Here is a 20,529-nt window from a genome sequence, read left to right as displayed (position 1 = left end):
AAACAGGTTCTCCCTCTTGGAAGCTGTCGGGACAGATTCAGTGCCAGTCTGAGAGGCGGATGGGTCTGCGAGTCAACAATTGGCGCTGAGGCAAAGCCAAGGAGACAGACGTCAGGCAGAGCCGTGGTAATAGTGGACTGCATAGTGAGAGGTACAGAAAGGGGTTTCTGTGGCAACAGACGAGATTTAAGGATGGTGTGTTGCCTCCCTGGTGCCGGGATCCAGGAAATCACGGACCGATTGTAGGGAATCCTCAAGGGTGAAGGTGAACATCCAGAAGTGGTGGTGCATATCGGCACAAATGACGTGGGGAAGAAGAGGAAAGACGTTCTACAGTGCAACTTCAGAGAACTCGGAAGAAGGCTGAAAAGCAGGACTTCCAGGGTGGTTATCTCCAGTTTGCTTCCAGTTCCCCGTGCTGGAGAGGTCAGGAACAGGGAGATAATGGATCTGAATGTGTGGCTGAGGAACTGGTGCAGGAATCAAGGATTTACATTCTTGGACCACTGGAGTATGTTTCGGGGTAAGGATGAATTGTACAAAAGGGATGGGTTGCACCTTAATAAGTGGGGCACCAGCATTCTGGCAGGCAGGTTTGCCTCTGCAACATGGGTGTGTTTAAACTAAATTGTGGGGGGGAGCGGACGAACTGGAAATATAAGGATGGAGATAAAGGGAAAGTGAGAATAAGAAAAGTTAAGAATGACAGCAGAATAAACAGAGCAGAAAGCTCAAGAAGGGATCGTACGGTATGGCCAAGTGAAATAGGAATTGGTATGGGAGGTGAGGGGAGTAATGAATTAAAAGTATTGTATATGAATGCACGGAGTATAAGAAATAAAGTGGATGAGCTTGAGGCACAGTTGGAAATTGGTAAGTATGATGTTGTGGGAATAACAGAGACATGGCTTCAAGTGGACAGGGTCTGGGAAATGAATATTCAAGGGTACACGTCCTGTCGAAAGGACAGACTGATGGGCAGAGGGGGTGGGGTCTCTGTTGGTGAGGAATGATATTCAGTCATTTGCGAGGGGGGACATAGAATCAGGAGATGTAGAGTCAGTATGGATAGAACTGAGAAATTCTAAGGGTAGAAAGACCCTAATGGGAGTTATCTACAGGCCCCCAAACAGTAGTCTGGATGTAGGGTGTAAGTTGAATCAAGAATTAAAGTTGGCATGTCACAAAGGTAATACTACAGTGTTATGGGAGACTTCAACATGCAGGTAGACTGGAGGAATCAGGTTGGTACTGGACCCCAAGAAAGGGAGTTTGTGGAGGCCCTCCGAGGTGGATTCTTAGAACAGCTTGTACTGAAGCCTACCAGAGAGAACGCAATTCTAGATGTAGTGTTGTGCAATGAACAGGATTTGATCAGGGACCTCGAGGTAAAGGAGCCATTAGGAGGTAGTGACCATAATATGATAAGTTTTAATCTACAATTTGAGAGGGAAAAGGGAAACTCAGAAGTGTCAGTATTACAGTTGGACTAAGGGAACTATGGTGCTATGAGGGAGGAGCTGGCCAAAGTTCAATGGAACAATACCCTAGCAGGGATGACAGTGGAACAGCAATGGCAAGTGTTTCTGGGAATAATGTGGAAGGTGCAAGATCAGTTCGTTCCAAAGAGGAAGAAAGATGCTAAGAGGAGTAAGGGGAGGCCATGGCTGACAAGGGAAGTAATGGACAGTATAAAAATAAAAGAGAAGAAGTATAACATAGCAAAGACGAGTGGGAAGCCGGAGGATTGGGAATCTTTTAAAGAGCAACAGAAGGTAACTAAAAAGCAATACGCGGAGAAAAAATGAGGTACGAAGGTAAACTAGCCAAGAATATAAAGGAGGATAGTAAAAGCTTCTTCAGGTATGTGAAAAGGAAAAAAATAGTTAAGACCAAAATTGGGCCCTTGAAGACAGAAGCGGATGAATTTATTATGGGGAACAAGGAAATGGCAGATGAGCTGAACAGGTACTTTGGATCTGTCTTCACTAGGGAAGACACAAACAATCTCCCAGATGTAATAGTGGCCAAAGGACCTAGGGTAATGAATGAACTGAAGGAAATTTATATTGGGCAGGAAATGGTGTTGGATAGGCTGTTGGGTCTGAAGGCTGATAAGTCCCCGGGACCTGATGGTCTGCATCCCGGGGTACTTAAGGAGGTGGCTTTAGAAATCGTGGATGCATTGGTAATCATTTTCCAATGTTCTATAGATTCAGGATCAGTTTCCGTGGATTGGAGGGTGGCTAATGTTGTCCCTCTCTTCAAGGGAGGAAGAGAGAAAACAGGGAATTATAGACCGGTTAGCCTGACGTCAGTGGTGGGAAAGATGCTGGAGTCAATCATAAAAGATGAAATTACGACACATCTGGATAGAAGTAACAGCATTGGTCTGAGTCAGCATGGATTTACGAAGGGGAAATCGTGCTTAACTAATCTTCTGGAATTTTTTGAGGATGTAACTATGAAAATGGACAGGGGAGAGTCAGTACCTGGACTTTCAGAAAGCCTTTGATAAAATTCCACATAGGAGATTAGTGGGCATTATTAGGGCACATGGTATTGGGAGCAGAGTACTGACATGGATTGAAAATTGGCTGGCCGACAGAAAACAAAGAGTAGCGATTAACGGGTCCCTTTCGGAATGGCAGGCGGTGACCAGTGGGGAACCGCAGGGTTCAGTGCTGGGACCGCAGCTGTTTACAATATATATTAATGATTTAGATGAGGGAATTAAAAGTAACATTAGCAAATATGCAGATGACACAAAGCTGGGTGGCAGTGTGAAATGTGAGGAGGATGTTATGAGAATGCAGGGTGACTTGGACAGGCTGGGTGAGTGGGCAGATGCATGACAGATGCAGTTTAATGTAGATAAATGTGAGGTTATCCACTTTGGTGGTAAGAACGGGAAGGCAGATTTTTATCTAAGTTGAGTCAAGCTAGGAAAAGGGGAAGTGCAACGAGATCTAGGTGTTCTTGTACATCAGTCACTGAAAGCAAGCATGCAAGTACAGCAGGCAGTGAAGAAAGCTAATGGCATGCTGGCCTTCATAACAAGGGGAATTGAGTATAAGAGCAAAGACGTCCTTCTGCAGCTGTACAGGGCCCTGGTGAGACCACACCTGGAGTTTTGTGTGCAGTTTTGGTCTCCAAATTTGAGGAAGGACATTCTTGCTATTGAGGGAGTGCAGCGTAGGTTCACAAGGTTAATTCCTGGGATGGCAGGACTATCATATGTCGAAAGATTGGAGTGACTGGGCTTGTATACTCTGGAATTTAGAAGGCTGAGAGGGGATCTTATTGAAACATATAAGATTATTAAGGGATTGGACATGCTGGAGGCAGGAAGCATGTTCCCGCTGATGGGTGAGTCCAGAACCAGAGGCCATAGTTTAAGAATAAGGGGTAGGCCATTTAGAACGGAGTCGAGGAAAAACTTTTTCACCCAGAGAGTGGTGGATATATGGAATGGTCTGCCCCAGAAGGCTGTGGAGGCCAAGTCTCTGGATGCTTTCAAAAAGAGATAAATACAACTCTTAAAGATAGCGGAATCAAAGGTTATGGGGATAAGGCAGGAACTGGATACTGATAGTGGATGATCAGCCATGATCACAGTGAATGGCGGTGCTGGCTCGAAGGGCTGAATGGCCTACTCCTGCACCTATTGTCTATTGTCTATTACCTAGATTTTAGACAATAAGACCATGAGATCGGTTTTGGGAGATCAAGCCAGTTTTGGATTTAGACAGAGTAAGACTGTGTTGGATATGAAACAGAGACCCAGAAGTACAAGTGCATACTTCTCTGAAAGCAGTGCCAAAGATAGAGGGGTAAAGAAGGTGTTTGGCATGCTGGCCTTCAGTCAGGACATGAGTGTAGGAGTGGGGAAGTTATATTCCAGTTAGATAAGACTGCTTCTCGGATTGAGATTTTAATTTGGAACAGGGCCAATTCTGATGGCATTGGAATGGATCTGGCAGATGTGGATTGGGATATGTCAAAGAAATGATTGGAAAGCGAGAGGCTTTCAAAGGTAGATATTGAGAGTCCAGAATCCCTTAGAGTAGAAGGCAAAGCTAATAGGTTCTGGAACCTTGGTTATTGAGGGATATTGAGGCCTTGGTAAAGAAAAAGAAGGTTGCACATATGAGGTATACGCAGTTAGATTCAAATGAGGTGCTTGAAGAGTATAAGACATGTAAGCAAACACTTAAGAGGGAAATCAGGAGGGTAAAACTGGACCTGAGGTTGGTCTGGCAGACAAGGTTGAAAGAATCCCAACAGTTTGTATATCTATACTAAGACCAAGGGATAGTAAGGGACAAAATTGGTCCTCTTGAAGATCAGCATATTCATCTAAACATGGAGCCAATAGAGATATTGTCATTTTGTTTTGCATCCACTTTTACTGTGGAGACAGACGTTAATTTTTGAACTGAAGCAAAACGCTAGTGAGGTCATGGACTGAATCTTGATTACAGAAGAGGAGGTGTTGTCTGGAGTTGAATTAAAATGAATAAATCACCAGGACTTGACAAGATATCACCTTAGACCTTGTAGGAAGCTAGTGCAGAAATTGCAGGTGCCTGGGCAGAGATATTTAATAAGTTCTTGGTTATGGGTGAGGTGACTGGAGGCTGGAGAATAGCTAATATAGTTCTGTTGTTTAAGAAAGGCTCTAAGAATAAGCTGGGAACATTCCCTCTAAAAAAAATTTTTTTTACACAGTTGCGCAGACCAATCATTGCTCTGAACAGGAATTTTTTACACTGCCTGACAACTGCACGGCACTTTAAATTAACATTATATAAAAGAAAATTACAGCTATGCAGCAACAAAGGTGTCTGTGTGGGAGCATTTCAGTTACTACACAGCCACATACCCACGCAGCTTAGTGGGAACAGTGGCTGGGAAAATCTAGGCTAGTGAGCCAGACATCAGTTGTGGGTAAATTATTGGAAGATATTCTAAGGGAAAGGATATATAAGTAAACAAGGCCTGATTAGGGGTGGTCGACATGGCTTTGTGTGTGTTAGGCTATGTATAACTAATCTTAGATTTTTGAGGATATAAGCAAGAAGGCTGATCAAGGAAAAGCACTGAATGTTTTCTGCATGGACTTTCGGAACGCCTCATACCCTTTCCCCATGATTCCCTGCAGTTCGGAAGGTTAAGTCACTCGGTATTCAGGATGAAGCAGCCAATTGGAACTAATATTTGCTTAGTGGGAGAAGATGGACAGTGGTAATGGATAGTTTTCCTTTTGACTGGAGACCTGTGGTCATGGTGTGCTGCAGAGGTTGGTGCTGGGTCTTTTGTTTATCATTTATATTATTGATTTGGATGATAATGTGGTAAACTGTATCAGCAGATTTGCAAATGATACCATGATTGAAGGTGTAGTATACATCAAGGAAGAATGGTTAAAGCTTGCAGTATGATCTTGAATAGTGAGGAAACTGCTGTAAAATATCAGGTAGAATTAATGCAGACAAGTGTGAGGTGTTGCATTTGGGAAAACAAAGCAGATTATGAATTAGTGAATAGTAGTGCTTGGAGGTGTATGGTAGAAGCTTCATAAATTAGGGCATTGGATACTAGAGTCAGAATGTTTTCTTGAAGTTGTGCAAGGCAATGAAGAGGTCAAATTTAGAGTATTGTGTGCACTTCTGGTCACCTACTTACAGGGAAGATATCAATAGGCTTGAAAGAATGCAGAGAACATCTAAAGGCTGTTGCTGGGAATTGACGACCTGAGTTATAGAGAAAGGTTAAGTAGGTTAGGACTTGCAGAAATCCAAAGGAAATTTCAAATGTACTTTATTGCCTAGTAGGAGGCAAATGTAACTGCTAATAATCAAGGTTATAAGGTGGTAATTGCCAAGAAAGAAGTTCTTGAGGAATAACAATGTTTGCAAAAACAATTGAGCTAAATGGCCAGTTTTTATGCTCTGAATTCTAAGAATTAATAAATTACAGGGAATGGTGATTGCAGAGACAAAACGACAGATGCATGAAACATTGGAAATGAAAGAAGAAGAAATCTCTCAGCTTCGTGCAAGAATTCAGCAGTTCAGTGGGCAGCGAGAAGACCTGCTGGAACAGAAAGAGAAATCTGACAGAGCTGGTAAGTAGTCCCTGCTGTGTTCTTCTATTTCATCCTCATTTTAAATTTTTTTTAATGTTAACATGCAAATATGTTCCTGCATAAGCCCAGTAGCTTCAATTAAATGAATAAGTAAAAGTCAAACTTATTCCAGACCAATCCAGGAAATATATATGGTAACAACAAATTTACATAGCTAGCAAATGTGAAATCTGAGCTTTGGTTGTTTTTTTAATCCCGCTGTAATTTATATAGCCTTGTGAATGAGGTTACACACTCAAGCTTCACACACAAAGTGCTGAAGGAACTCAGCAGATCAGGCAGCATCTATGGAAATGAATAAACAGTTGACGATTCGGTCTGACACCACTTCCTTCATCAGGACCTCCAATCTGTGTTAGCTGTCACCTATGTAGACGAGGCTGCATCAGGAGCACTGGATACAGTAGATGACCCCAGTAGATTCACTGGTGAGGTATTGCCTCACCCGGAAGGACTGCTTGGGCCCCTGAATGGAGGTGAGGAAAGAGGTGCCCAGGCAGGTGTAGCACTTCTTCAGCTTGCAGGGTTAGGTGCCAGGAGAATAGTAGGGAGAGACAAATGGACAAGAGAGTCATGGAGAGAGTCTGGCAGAAAGCGTAGAGTAGGGGGCTGGTAAAAATGCGTTTAGTGGTAGGATCCCATACAGAATGGTGGAGAGTGATGTGCTGTATGCAGAGGCTCATGGGGTGGCAGTTGAGAACAAGAGGAACTCTCCCTAAGGCAGTGGGAAGATAAGGTGAGGACAGGTGTTTGGGAAATGGAGGAGATGCAGGTAAGGGAAGCATTAATGGTAGAAGAAGGAAAACCCCATTTTTTTTTTTGAAGAAGGACATCTCTGATACTCTGGAAAGAAAAGTCTCATCAATGTCTGGTAATTTTTATACCCTTCCCCCTTTCCTCTTCAATTTCCCTACTCCAGTACCCTGTTCACCTCCTTCCTTCTGCTCACCAGCCTATCACCTCCCGCGGTGCCCCTCCTTCCCTTTTTCCCATACTCCACTCTCTCCTCCTCCTACCAGATTTCTTCTTCAGCCTTTTACCCTTTCCACTTAACACCTCAAGCTGCTCATCTCCCCACCCCCACCCATTCAGTCTTCACCTATCACCTTGTAGCTTGTGCTCCTTCCCCTCCCCCACCTTCTTATTCTGGTTTATCCCCTCTTCCTTTCTTGTGTTCATAATATGCAAGTTTGCTATATAGTTCTGAGCTTAATGCACCAATGCTCAATTGTAGGTAATTTTCACCATCCAGTACTATACAAAATGATATTCAGATCTGACAAAGGCACAACCATTAATTTCAAGAACTTAGTACTTGCAGATATCTCTCACTCAATGCTCATTTACATTGTTTTATCATACATTTTTGGGCTCATTTTCTGTCATTGCAATTAATAGATACACAGTGTCAACTGCAAGTGGTCGCCTATCATAGACCATTAAGTATTTCTTAAGATTCATAAATTCTGGAAGCATCAAGCTTAATAAATGTATTATTTTATTTTCCAATATACTGATAATAAATAATTCAATAAATCCAGTGAAACTCCATTAATCAGGCACATTTAGGACTTTGATGCTGCCAGGCTAGCAGATGTTCCCAATGTCATATGTCACTGTAAAATGTCAACACTATTAATTCATGTTTTAAAAAAATTGTACTCTGACAGTAGTGTTGCAGATAGATAGGGTGGGGAAGAAGGCTTTTGGCATGTTTCCCTTCAATCAGGGCACTGGATATACATGTTTGACTGGATATTATGTTGCGGTTGTACAATATGTTGATGAGGCTACATTTGGTCACCTTGCTATAAGACACATGTCACTAAGCTGGAAAGACTGCAAAGGATATTTAAGGATGTTGTTGGGTCTTGAGAGACTGTGCTAAAGAGAGACTTTGAGTAGGTTGGGACTGTTTTCATTGGAACATAGAAGAATCAGGAGTGGTCTTGCAGAAGTGTAGAAATGATTGGGGCATGGAGTAAACTTGCATGGTCTTTTTCCCCATGGTTTGGGAGTTGAAAACTACACAGCATAGGTTTAAGTGGAGAGGGGAGAGATTTAATAGGAATCTAAAGGGCAACTTTTATACCCAAAGGGTAGTTTGTATAGAATGAGCTGACAGAAAAATGGTTGAAGTTGCTGCATTAACAACTGTTAAAAGGTTCTTGGCAGATGCATGGATGGGAAAGGATGGGATGTGGGCCAACCACAGACAGTTGTGTCCAGCTTAGATGCAAATCTTGGTTGGTATGGACCATTTGGTCTGGTGGGCATGTTTCTTTGCTATATGACTATATGCAGTAAAATAGCAGTGAGCCTGATAAATATAAAGGGAACACAGGAAAAAGAACCAGGTTAAGTTTAATGGAAGCATGCCAATTGTAGCTCCAGCCAATGGACAGCAGTGTGGCATCTTAAACTCCCATGAATATATGGGGACTGTGTCAAAAGTTATTTGGTGAGCCAGCTGCCAAACAGTTGGGGACGTTGATCATCAAAGTTTTCATATTATTGTTTTGTCATGCAGAATCTTTTAATTTTTTGTGGCAAATCAGAGACTGGGGATTTTTGAAATATGATTTTATTATCTCATTTGAACAATGAGCATTATCACTGTGGGTTGGGTTGGAGTCTGACACATTGTGCAGAACATTTAACAGTTTTGCACATGACCAGGCCCTTTGTCACGAGGTCTGGGTTGACTATCATCATCATCACCATCAGGTGCCGTGCCCATTTTGAACTTTGACTGCCATGGCCTACACACTCCTGTTTCAGGTCAATTGGATCAATTCATTGGTATTCATTTCCAGTTCTGTGGCTGCTGTCTCCATCATCATTTGTCTTTGTCTTCCTCTTGCTTTCTTCCTTTCAACCTTTCCCATAATTACCGTGCATTCTAACTCCTCTTTCCTAATCACATGTCTAATGAAGTCATGTTGCCTTTTCATGATCTCATACATTATTTCTTTTTTTGTCCTTGCTCTGTTCATGACATCCTCGTTAGATATTTATTTCGTCCATGATATTCTTTGCATCCTCCTCAAAAACCACATCTCTGCTGCTTCAATTCATTTCCTCATGTTACTAGATATTGTCCAACATTCTGAGCCATATAACATAACTGGATAAACATGACATTTCAGTAGTCTGAGGTGGGTTGTCATGCCTAGTTTAGTGTTGGTCAGTATACTCTTCATTCTTGTCAAGGTGTCTTTTGCCATCCCTATTCATCTTTTGATGTCCATGTTGCACCTGCCACCTGATGTCACCCAGCTTCCTAAGTAGCAAAAGTTCTGTACTTGTTTTATGTCTTCCCCGTTTATTCTCAGCCTGCAGATAGGATTCTCCTTCTTTTTGGATATCACCATACATTCTGTTTTTTTGCAATTGATAGATAGACCCATTTTTGCACTTTCTTCAACAACTATATCAATTAAGTTTTGTAGTTCTTCCTCCGTACTTGCAATTAACACTGTGTCATCTGCATATCTAAAATTATTGATGTTTTCACCGCCAACTTTGATATCCAAGATGTCTCTTTATTTTTTGTAATATTGTTTCACTGTACACATTAAATCGGGGAGAAAACACACCCTTGTCTAACGCCTCTCTTGATTTTCGTAAATTGACTCACTTCTCCATCTAGTCTTACAGCGGCAGTTTGTTCCCAGTACAGATTTCTGATTAGGCGGAGGTCTTTCGAATCTAGATCTAGAGTTTCCTGTAATATTTCAAATAACTTACTGTGTTTCACTTTATCAAATGCTTTTGTGTAGTTGATAAAAAAGGAAACAAATCTTTTTGCACTTGATTAGCTCGCTCTGCTAGTATCCTTAACATCAATATCGCGTTTCTTGTGTCTTTCACAAAACCACATTGTTCTTTACCTATTTCAGCTTACTACCTTACTTTTAGCATTTGACATCAAAATTCTTCGAAGTATCTTAGTGATATGACTCATTAAACTTATGGTCCTATGTAATTCACATTCTATTGCTCCAGGTTTCTTAGGAAGAGTGATGAATACTGACTATGCCAATCTAATTAATCCATCTGTCTGCAAAGGGTCAGTCACCCTGCCTTTAAATTTTCCCTCTTTCACCTTAAAGCCAAACTCTTGTCCTTGATCCTGGGGTAAAAAAGACTATCTAGTCCTATCTATGCCCCTCATAATTTTAGTTGCTTCTATTGGGTTGCCTTTAAGCCTCTGATCCTCCAGGAAAAACAATCCCAGTTTATTCAACTTCACCTTATAGTTAATGTTCCCTAATCCAGGCAATAGTATGGTGAACTACTTGTGCACTTTCAAAAGCTTTCCTGTAATGCAGCAACCAGAACAGCATATGGTATTCATAATGTGGCCTAACTGAAGTTGTATATAGCTGTAGTATGACTTTTTTGCTTTTATACTCTACATCCAGTAAAAGCAACTGTGCCATACACTGCCCTTGCCACCCTAATGAATCTGTAGGGTGAACTTTGAGGCCATGTACTTTCAAGCCCAAAGCCCTTGTGTCTATCAGTGTTCCTAAGTGTCATTCCAATTACTGTCTATTTTCCCTGCCTACATTTCCAACTGATCTTGTTAAATACTTTGACATCCATCTCTCAACCCATGACGGTGCTAATTTTCATGCCTTTTGCAAAGGTACTAATCAGCCTACCAATATTTTCATTAGATCATTTTGACCATCAAAGCAGAGGTCCCACCACTGATCCTTGCAGAACATCACTGGTCATAGGCCTTCAGTCAGAAACACATCTCACCACTGCTCTCTGTTGTAAATGACCAAGAAGATTTTGAATGCAACCTGCAAAGTCTCCACGGATTTCAAGTGGTTTAATCCTCTGCATCAGCCTTACCACAATATACCTTATCAAAAACTTTAGTAAAGTCAGAGTATACAACATCCATTGCTTTACCCTAATCAGCTTCATGACTGGCTCTCTACAAAGCCATTTTGACTATCCCTAAGAAGTCTATGCTTCACCAAATGGGAGTGGATCCTATGTTTTCTTTGTCCTTGAGTGGTCCTCCCCTCTTGTTTTTAATGTATTATAAAATGAGATTTTTTAAAATCCTGCCAATGGGTCTCGGCCTGAAACGTTGATTGTAATTTTGTCCAGTGATGCTGCTTGACCTGCTGAGTTCCTCCAACATTTCCAGCATCTGTAGATTTTCTCTTGTTCATGTTTTCCTTAATTCTCCTCATCAAGAACATTTCGTGACCCCTTATAGTCCTCCTGATTTCCTGCTTGAGCTCTCCTTTCTTTATATTCCTCAAAAGTCCTGTCTGATTTTTGCTTCCTCAACCAAGCCTCACACACAGTTCCACTCATTTTATGGGAGATAGTTAAGATATCAGCTGAATGGATCTCTCTTGTTACAGTTTGCACTTATTTTTATTTATCCACCCGACCCTCCAAATAGGTCCTTCGAGTGAGCCGCACTGCCCAGCAATTCTTCCCCCCCATCCCCCAACCTGGAAATTAATCCTAGCCCAATCACAGGACAATTTACAATGACCAGTTCACCTACCAGTACTGTTGGAGGAAACCAGAGCACCCAGAGGAAACCCATGCATTCATCGGGAGAGCATACAAACTCCTTACAGGTAGTGCAGGGAATTGACCCTGGATCTTTGGTACTGTAAAGTGTTGTGCTTAACCACTACACCTTAAGTGCAGTTAGATTTAATTAAATAACAAAATATTTTTGCCTGTTATTTACCATTATAAATACAATAAAATTATTCCTTCTCCATACACCCACTTTTTGAATCTCATTGTACTGGACAATTGTTGTATTGTAGCACAGAAATTCTCTCATCAGTAATTGAATTTGTGTATCTTGAGCTTCTTCTGAAATTCTCAAGATGCAATGGCAATGATTTGCACTGAAATAATGGTCTTAATGTCACTTTAGAACTTCGATCATTCGGCATGCTCAGGACTTTGGCAGTGCAGAAACATAGATGTAAGACAAATGGATGTAATTTCCATTAATACTCCAACACAATTATTTTTTATTGATGCTTAATACCTTGCACTGAATTTTCTAGTGAACCAGGTAAGTTTAAAAAAACATGGGAGCTGGGGCTTCAGCAAGTGGAAAGGAAGCATGGGAATCAGAGTCTGGGTGAATGGAAAGGGGGCACAGGATCTGGGGTCTTGGTGAGTGGAAAGGGAATGTGGGAACCAAAGTACCCCTGAGTAAAAAGAGAGCACAGTAATTATCATCTGGTAAGCAAGAGGTAGAGCCATTACAGTTTCTGAATCATTGGATTGTAGATTATTGAAATTTTACTGTATTGCTGAGCATTATACTTGCTTAAAATGTCCAAATTCCAATGCAAACATCTACCCTATTAATCTGGCATTGATTCACTGATTCACTGTCCAATACTCGCATCAAGCTAAAAGTCATTAAGTGAAGATTGGCAGAACTGCCTGCTAATGCCCAAGGTGCAAAGATTTTGTTTAAAAAAAAATCAAATTGTGAATTTTATTTCATTAACATATTGTAACCACTATATGGTTGCAATGTTCAATTAGCTTTGTCTTTTCATCATTTATCTTTTCATGTGTTGTATGCAAGTTTTACATATATTTTGCTTTGTAATCTAACTCTTGTTAGTATTTGTTTAAATTTCTGGTGTTTTGCATTTAGTTTTATTTAATATGGTAAGGAATGGTAAATGAAGTAAATATTGAAGAAACAGGTTTAATAAGCAACTATTGTGTAAAGAAAGAGATGCTGTTAGATGATTACTTTTAAGTTTTGGCTTTCAAGCAGAAATCTTAAACAGTATTTTATTTCTGTATACCCATGCATGCCAATAAGTGAATCATGGTGCCTTTCCCAAGCCTTGTATGAACAGGACTGGGGTAAGGGCTCTTTTTTTTTTACAATCCATAATGCTTGCATTTAGCCCAGCAAGTAAACTTTATGTTTCTCAGGCAATCTGCTCATGGTTTTCACTGTATAAATTGCTCTCTTAACATTAGCAGAATTGTTTTCAAATTTGTATGTTTACTTTCAAGTACGCACATATTTCATGGACCATTTGTTTGGCATACCAAAATTAACCAGCTCTATTTGGGGGAAGAGGTGGCAAATCTTCATATTCCAATAAAAAAGTTGAAAAATTGTGTTGATCTGATGTTTGAGCTTGCTTATTTCAGTCACGGTCTTCAGAATGTTTATATTAAGCTGAGAGCTCGATTCAATAAATGGAAATGGAATGTTCATATGTCCATCTGTACAGGCCCCTACAACTCAGGCAGGTTGTGGGATCTCTAATCGTATCCAAGTTTGGTTTATTTTATTGAGATACAGCACAAAGTAAATCCTTCTGGCCCTTCAGGCTATGCCAGTCAGCAATCCCCCAATTTAACCCTAGCCTAATCATCGGCCAATTTACAATGACCAGTTAACCTACCAACTGATAGGTCTTTGGACTGAGGGAGGAAAACCCACGCGGTCACGGGGAGAACTTGCATACTTACAGTTAGCAGCAGCAATTGAACCTGAGTCTCCTATACTATAAAGCATTGTGCTAACCACTACACTACAGTGCCACCAGTTCCCTTTAGCTCAACCCCTCCAGTCCCAGTGACATCTTTGTGAATCTTTTCTGCATCCTCTTGTGCTTAATCACATCTTTCCTGTAGCTTGACAGTCAGAACTACACACACTTCTCCAGTTGCGATCGGACATATCTTGCACAGCTGTGAAATGAGATCTCAACTCCTGTAATCGATATCCAGACTGATGAAAACAATCTCTCCATTTGCCTGTTTCACCATGTATACCTGTGACACCACATTCAGGGTACTATGTACTTGTACCCATTGATCCCTCTGTTCAACAATATTACCCAGACCCTTGCTATTCAGAGTATGTCTTGTCCTTGTTTAACTTCCCAAAATGCATCACCTTGTATTTTTCTGAGTTGATGGGCATGGGCAGGGAATGTGTAACATGGCAATAAATGGGAGAATGGGACAGGTGAGAGTGTTCTGAGCAACATACAAAATGCTGGAGGAACTGAGCAGGCCAGGCAGCATCTATGGAAAAGAGTCCTGCCGAAGAGTCTCAGCTCAAAACGTCGACTGTACTCTTTTCCATAGATGCTGCCTGGCTTTCTCAGTTCCTCCAGCATTTGGTTGTGTTGCTTGGATTTCTAGTGACTGCAGATTTTCTCTTGTTTGTGATGGGAATGCTCTGGTTAGCATTAATTCAAAAGCATGAAAAACAATGTAAGAATATTATGGTTGAGCTCAAACAAGATAATGTAGAAGAATGGGTAGGAAGAATAAAGGCATAGACTGGTTTCTAAACGGAGAGAATTCAGAAATTGGAGGCTCAAAGGGACTTGGAAGTTCTTGAGTTCAGGATTTCCTTAAGGTTGACTTGCAGGTTGAGTTGATAATAAAAGAAAATTTAATGCTGGTATTCATTTCAAGAAGACTAGAATATGAATACAAGAATGTATCCCTTTGAGGAAGGTTTGAGGTGTTGGTCAGACTGCATTTAGAATATTGTGAGCAATTTTGGGCTACATATCTCAAGAAAGATGTGCTGCAACCGGCGAGGGTCCAAAGGAAGTTTACAAGAACGATCCCAGGAATAAAAACAACACACATCAAAGTTGCTGGTGAACGCAGCAGGCCAGGCAGCATCTCTAGGACGAGGTACAGTCGATGTTTCGGGCCGAGACCCTTTGTCAGGACTAACTGAAAGAAGAGCTAGTAAGAGATTTGAAAGTGGGAGGAACTTTTCTTCCGCCGTCTCCGTCTCTGAGCCTACTTCTTTGGCAAGGACTCTTCCACCCCCACCGATGACCCCTCCTCCCATCTTCAACCCTCCTCCTCTTCATGGATACCCTGCTGTGGATCTCTTTATTGCTAACTGCTGACGGGACATCAACCGTCTCGACTTCACTGCACCTTGTTCCCATTCCAACCTTACTCCTTCCGAACGCTCTGCTCTCTACTCCCTCTGCACTAATCCTAACCTTACTATAAAACCTGCCGATAAGGGGGATGCTGTTGTAGTCTGGCGTACTGACCTCTACCTTGCCGAAGCACAGCGGCAACTCGCGGATACTTCCTCTTATTTGCCCCTCGATCATGACCCCACTAAGGAGCACCAGGCCATTGTCTCCCATACCATCACCAACTTTATCAGCTCGGGGGATCTCCCATCCACTGCTATACCAACCTTATAGTTCCCACACCCTGCACTTCCCGTTTCTACCTCCTACCCAACATCCACAAACCTGCCTGTCCTGGCAGACCTATTGTCTCAGCTTGCTCCTGCCCCACCGAACTCATTTCTGCATACCTCAACACGGTTTTATCCCCCCTTGTTCAATCCCTTCCTACCTATGTTCGTGACACTTCTCACACTCTTAAACTTTTCGATGATTTTAAGTTCCCTGGCCCCCACCGCTTTATTTTCACAATGGATGTCAAGTCCCTATATACTTCCATCCCCCATCAGGAAGGTCTCAAAGCTCTCTGCTTCTTTTTGGATTCCAGACCTAACCAGTTCCCCTCTACCACCACTCTGCTCCGTCTAGCGGAATTGGTCCTCACTCTTAATAATTTCTCCTTTGGCTCCTCCCACTTCCTCCAAACTAAAGGTGTAGCTATGGGCACCCGTATGGGTCCTAGCTGTGCCTGCCTTTTTGTGGCTTTGTGGAACAATCTATGTTCCAAACCTATTCTGGTATCTGTCCCCCACTTTTCCTTTGCTACATCGACAACTGCATTGGCACTGCTTCCTGCACGCATGCTGAGCTCGTTGACTTCATTAACTTTGCCTCCAACTTTCACCCTGCCCTCAAGTTTACCTGGTCCATTTCCGACACCTCCCTCCCCTTTCTAGATCTTTCTGTCTCTGGAGACAGCTTATCTACTGATGTCTACTATAAGCCTACTGACTCTCACAGCTGTCTGGACTATTCCTCTTCTTACCCTGTCTCTTGCAAAAATGCCGTCCCCTTCTTGCAATTTGTCCGTCTCTGCCGCATGTGCTCTCAGGATGAAGCTTTTCATTCCAGGATGAGGGAGATGTCCTCCTTTTTTAAAGAAAGGGGCTTCCCTTCCTCCACCACCAACTCTGTTCTCAAACGCATCTCCCCCATTTCACGCACGTCTGCTCTCACTCTATCCTCCTGCCACCCCACCAGGAATAGGGTTCCCCTTGTCCTCAGGTACCACCCCACCAGCCTCCGGGTCCAACATCTAATTCTCCGTAACTTCCACCACCTCCAACGGGATCCCACCACTAAGCACATCTTTTCTTTCTCTCCCCCCGCCCCCGCTTTCCGCAGGGATCGCTCCCTATGTGACTCCCTTGTCCATTCTTCCCCCCCATCCCTCCCCACCGATCTCCCTCCTGGCACTTATCCGTGTAAGCGGAACAAGTGCTGCACATGCCCTTACACTTCCTCCCTTACCACCATTCAGGGCCCCAGACAGTCCTTCCAGGTGAGGTGACACTTCACCTGTGAGTCGGCTGGGGTGATGTACTGCGTCCGGTGCTCCCAATGTGGCCTTCTATATATTGGCGAGACCCGACACAGACTGGGAGATCATTTTGCTGAACACCTACGCTCTGTCCGCCAGAGAAAGCAAGATCTCCCAGTGGCCACACATTTTCTGATATGTCTATCCACGGCCTCCTCTACTGTAAAGATGAAGCCACACTCTGCTTGGAGGAACAACACCTTGTATTCCATCTGGGTATCCTCCAACCTGATGGCATGAACATTGACTTCTCAAACTTCCGCTAATGCCCCACCTCGCCCTCGTACCCCATCCGTTATTATATACACACACTCATTCATTCTCTCTCTCCCTCTCTCCCTCTCTCTCCTCTCTCCTCTCTCCTCTCTCCCCTCTCCCCTCTCCCCTCTCCCCTCTCCCCTCTCCCCTCTCCCCTCTCCCCTCTCCCCTCTCCCCTCTCCCCTCTCCCCTCTCCCCTCTCCCCTCTCCCCTCTCCCCTCTCCCCTCTCCCCTCTCCCCTCTCCCCTCTCCCCTCTCCCCTCTCCCCCCCCGTCCCTCTCACTATACCCCTTGCCCATCCTCTGGGTTCCCCCCCCACCCCTTTTCTTTCTCCCTTGGTCTCCTGTCCCATGTTCCTCTCATATCCCTTTTGCCAATCAACTGTCCAGCTCCTAGCTCCATCCCTCCCCCTCCTGTCTTCTGTCATTTTGGATCTCCCCCTCCCCCTCCCACTTTCAAATCTCTTTCTAGCTCTTCTTTCAGTTAGTCCTGACGAAGGGTCTTGGCCCAAAACATCGACTGTACCTCTTCCTAGAGATGCTGCCTGGCCTGCTGCGTTCACCAGCAACTTTGATGTGTGTTCCAGGAATAAAAGGAGCCTTTGATATTTCTGAGCCTGTACTCGATGGAGTTCAGAAAGTTGGGAGGGAGGGAATCTTACTGAAACCTATTTGATACTGAAAGGAGGATGTTTCCTATGAAGGGAGAGTCTAAGACCAGAGGACACAGCCTCAGAATGGAGCGATGTCCATTTAGAACGAAGATGAGTAATTTCTTTAGCCAGAGAGTGGTGGATCTGGAATTCATTGACACAGTGGCTGCGGAGGCAAAGTCAGTGGGTATATTTAAGGCAGAGGCTGATAGATTCTTGATTAGTGAAGGCATGAAGGGGTATGGGGAGAAGGAAAGAGAATGAGGCTGTGAGGGAAATGGATCTGCCATGATGAAATAGTAGAGCAGACTCAATGGACCAAATGGCCTAATTCTGCTCCTATGTCTTATGGTCTTATATTTTATATCTTATGTTACCCTGAAAAAGATAAAAAAACAAGTTATCATACTGAAGGCCTTTATTTGGTTGTTGAAAATCAGCTAGCTTTTTAAAATGTTAATTGTAATGAGTGATAGTAGTTAATTTGATAATTTATGGTTTGCTGTCTCTGAATTTACCTATTGATACAACAACAAAGACTGTTTTTCTAATCTAAAATAGCAATCTATTAAAATGCACATGACTGCATATTGTGTTGGTGCATTATTTCTAAAAATCTAAACATTTGTTTGTGAAGGTGATGGTAAGAACAGTTAAACCTGAATGTGATGCAGCTTAATTGCCTGAGATCCATAGTTTCAACTTTGCACAGACTTAGCTGTATTTGTAGAAGATCAGTGTTTACTTGTTGCATATACTGATGGGCTGTTTTTAACTGTAAAGAAAGTGGCTGCTGATAAGGCTTTTGCAAGCTGTGTCATGGTTTGGCCTTGCAGATCATCTTAAATCGTCTTTAGTAGGTGCAAGAGCCAAATATTTTGATGAGCAAATAGCTCAGATTCATGTGGAGTGATTTCTAACAAAAACTAAATGTATTTAGATGGAAATTACATTTGAAATGCTTTGTGAAATTGTTAACTGATAATTGTTATTCTTACTGGCTTTTCAGAGAAAATATCACTGAGAATCCAGCTTGCAATTGTCACTTCTATATTGCAATTGCTATCTCCAATTTGACATGCAATCGTGCACTGATTGTGGGCATATAATGCAGCTGAAATGGTCAACGTTATTAGATACTTGGCACACTTAAGCACTTCTGTAAGTGTTGCACAGTTCGTTCACACAAATCCTGCTTGTCCCACTGAGTTTTTCCAGTGTTCTGCTTCTTGTTCCAGATTGTAGCATCACTATGTGAATTAATGTCAAGGCTGTTTATAGCCATAAGACATACTAGCAGAATTAGGCTATTTGGCTCATTGAGTCTGCTCCACCATCCCACCATGGTTGATTTATTATCCCTCTCAACCCCATGCTCCTGCCATCTCCCTGTAACCTTTGACGCTCTGACTAAAAAAGAACCTATTAACCTGTGCTATAAATATACCCAATAACCTGGCCTTCGCAGCTGTCTGTGGCAATAAGTTCCATGGATTCACCACCCTCTGGCTAATTTCTCCTCATCTCTTCTTCTATTCTGAGTCTGTGCCATTTGGTCCTAGACTCTTCCAAGATAGGAAACATCCTGTTCATATCCACGTTATCTACGCCTTCAATATTTGTTAGGTTTCAATGAGATTCTCCCCGACCCTGCACGCCCCCCCCCCCATTCTTCTAAACTACTGAATCATTGTCTTGAGCCTCTTCTGGATCCTCTCCAACCTAGCACATCTTTTCTTACCATGTTCTGTCTGACCATTGTCATTGCACCCTTGCTTTTATATTATAGCCCTCTTGAAATGAATGCTAACATTGCATTTGCCTTTCTTACCACCGACTCAGCCTACAAGTTAACCTTTAGAGAATCCTGCACAAGGGCTGCCGAGTCCCTTTGCACCTCTGATTTTTGAATTTTCTCTGTTTAGAAAACAGTCTACTCCCTTATTCCTTCTACCACAGCGCATGACCATACACTTCCCTACACTATATTCCATCTGCCACTTCTTTGCTCATTCTCCCAACCTGTTTAAGTCCTTCTGCAGACTCTCTGCTTTCTCAACACTACCTGCCACCTATCTAATAGCATTGATGTACAGCGGGATCTGGGGGTCAAGTCCTTAGCTCCGTGGAAATGGCTGCACAAGTTGATAAGAGTAAATAAGGCTTATGGCATGCTCACCATTATTAGTTAAATCATTGAATTCAAGAGTCAGTAAGTTGCGTTGAAGCTTTTGAAAACCCTGGGTAGGCTGCATCTAACGTAATACTTTCAGTTCTGATTTGTCCCATTATAGGAAGGATTGGAGGCTTTGGTGAAGGTGCAGAAAAGGTTTTCCAGGGTGTTGCGTAGATTAGAGGGCATGTGCCTTAAGGGGAGGTTGGACAACTTGGGTTGTTTTCTCTGGAGTGGTGGAAGCTGAGCGGAGACCTGATGGAAATTTACAGGATTGAGAGGTCAAGATAGAGTAGACAGCCAGTGTCTTTTTCTCAAAAGTGAAAATGTCTAATACCAGAGGGTATGCATTCAAGGCGAACTGGATAGATTCAAAGGAGATGTGAGTTTTTAGTGTTAGGTGATTGGAACGTGCTGCAGGTGGAGACAAATAGAGATGTTCAAGAGGCTGTTAGGCACATGAGTATACAGAGAATGGAGGGATATGATCCTTGTGTAGGTAGAGGTGATTAGTTACTAGTTTAATTACTTCGTGGGCCAAAATGTCTGTTGCTGTTCTGCACAGTATGATGGGGCAGCACGGTAACATATCCTGGTAGTTTAGCGCAATCACTTTGCAGCGCCATTCCTCAGCAATTGTGGTTCGATTCCCACCACTGTCTGTAAGGAGTTTGTATGTTCTTCCTCTTTATCTTTACTGCTCTGTATCCCTCAAAGATTTTTGCTTGATTTTATTGCTTATATCTGACG

The 20,529-nt window shown here is 42.6% G+C and overlaps 1 protein-coding gene across 3 annotated transcripts in view; it reads left to right on the top strand.

The window, feature by feature from the left end:
* The window catches only part of golga4 (golgin A4), a 266,334-nt gene that overhangs the window by 113,400 nt on the left and 132,405 nt on the right, over window positions 1-20,529 (top strand). For all 3 annotated transcript variants that reach the window (XM_063054798.1, XM_063054789.1, XM_063054779.1), the window contains one exon: window positions 5,983-6,130. In XM_063054798.1, the coding sequence (XP_062910868.1) occupies window positions 5,983-6,130 (148 nt within the window). The remainder of the gene's footprint in view (window positions 1-5,982; window positions 6,131-20,529) is intronic.

The sequence above is a fragment of the Mobula hypostoma genome, chromosome 1, assembly GCF_963921235.1.
Source record: "Mobula hypostoma chromosome 1, sMobHyp1.1, whole genome shotgun sequence".
Lineage (NCBI taxonomy): Eukaryota > Metazoa > Chordata > Chondrichthyes > Myliobatiformes > Myliobatidae > Mobula > Mobula hypostoma.
This window is presented reverse-complemented; position numbering and strand designations above follow the sequence as displayed.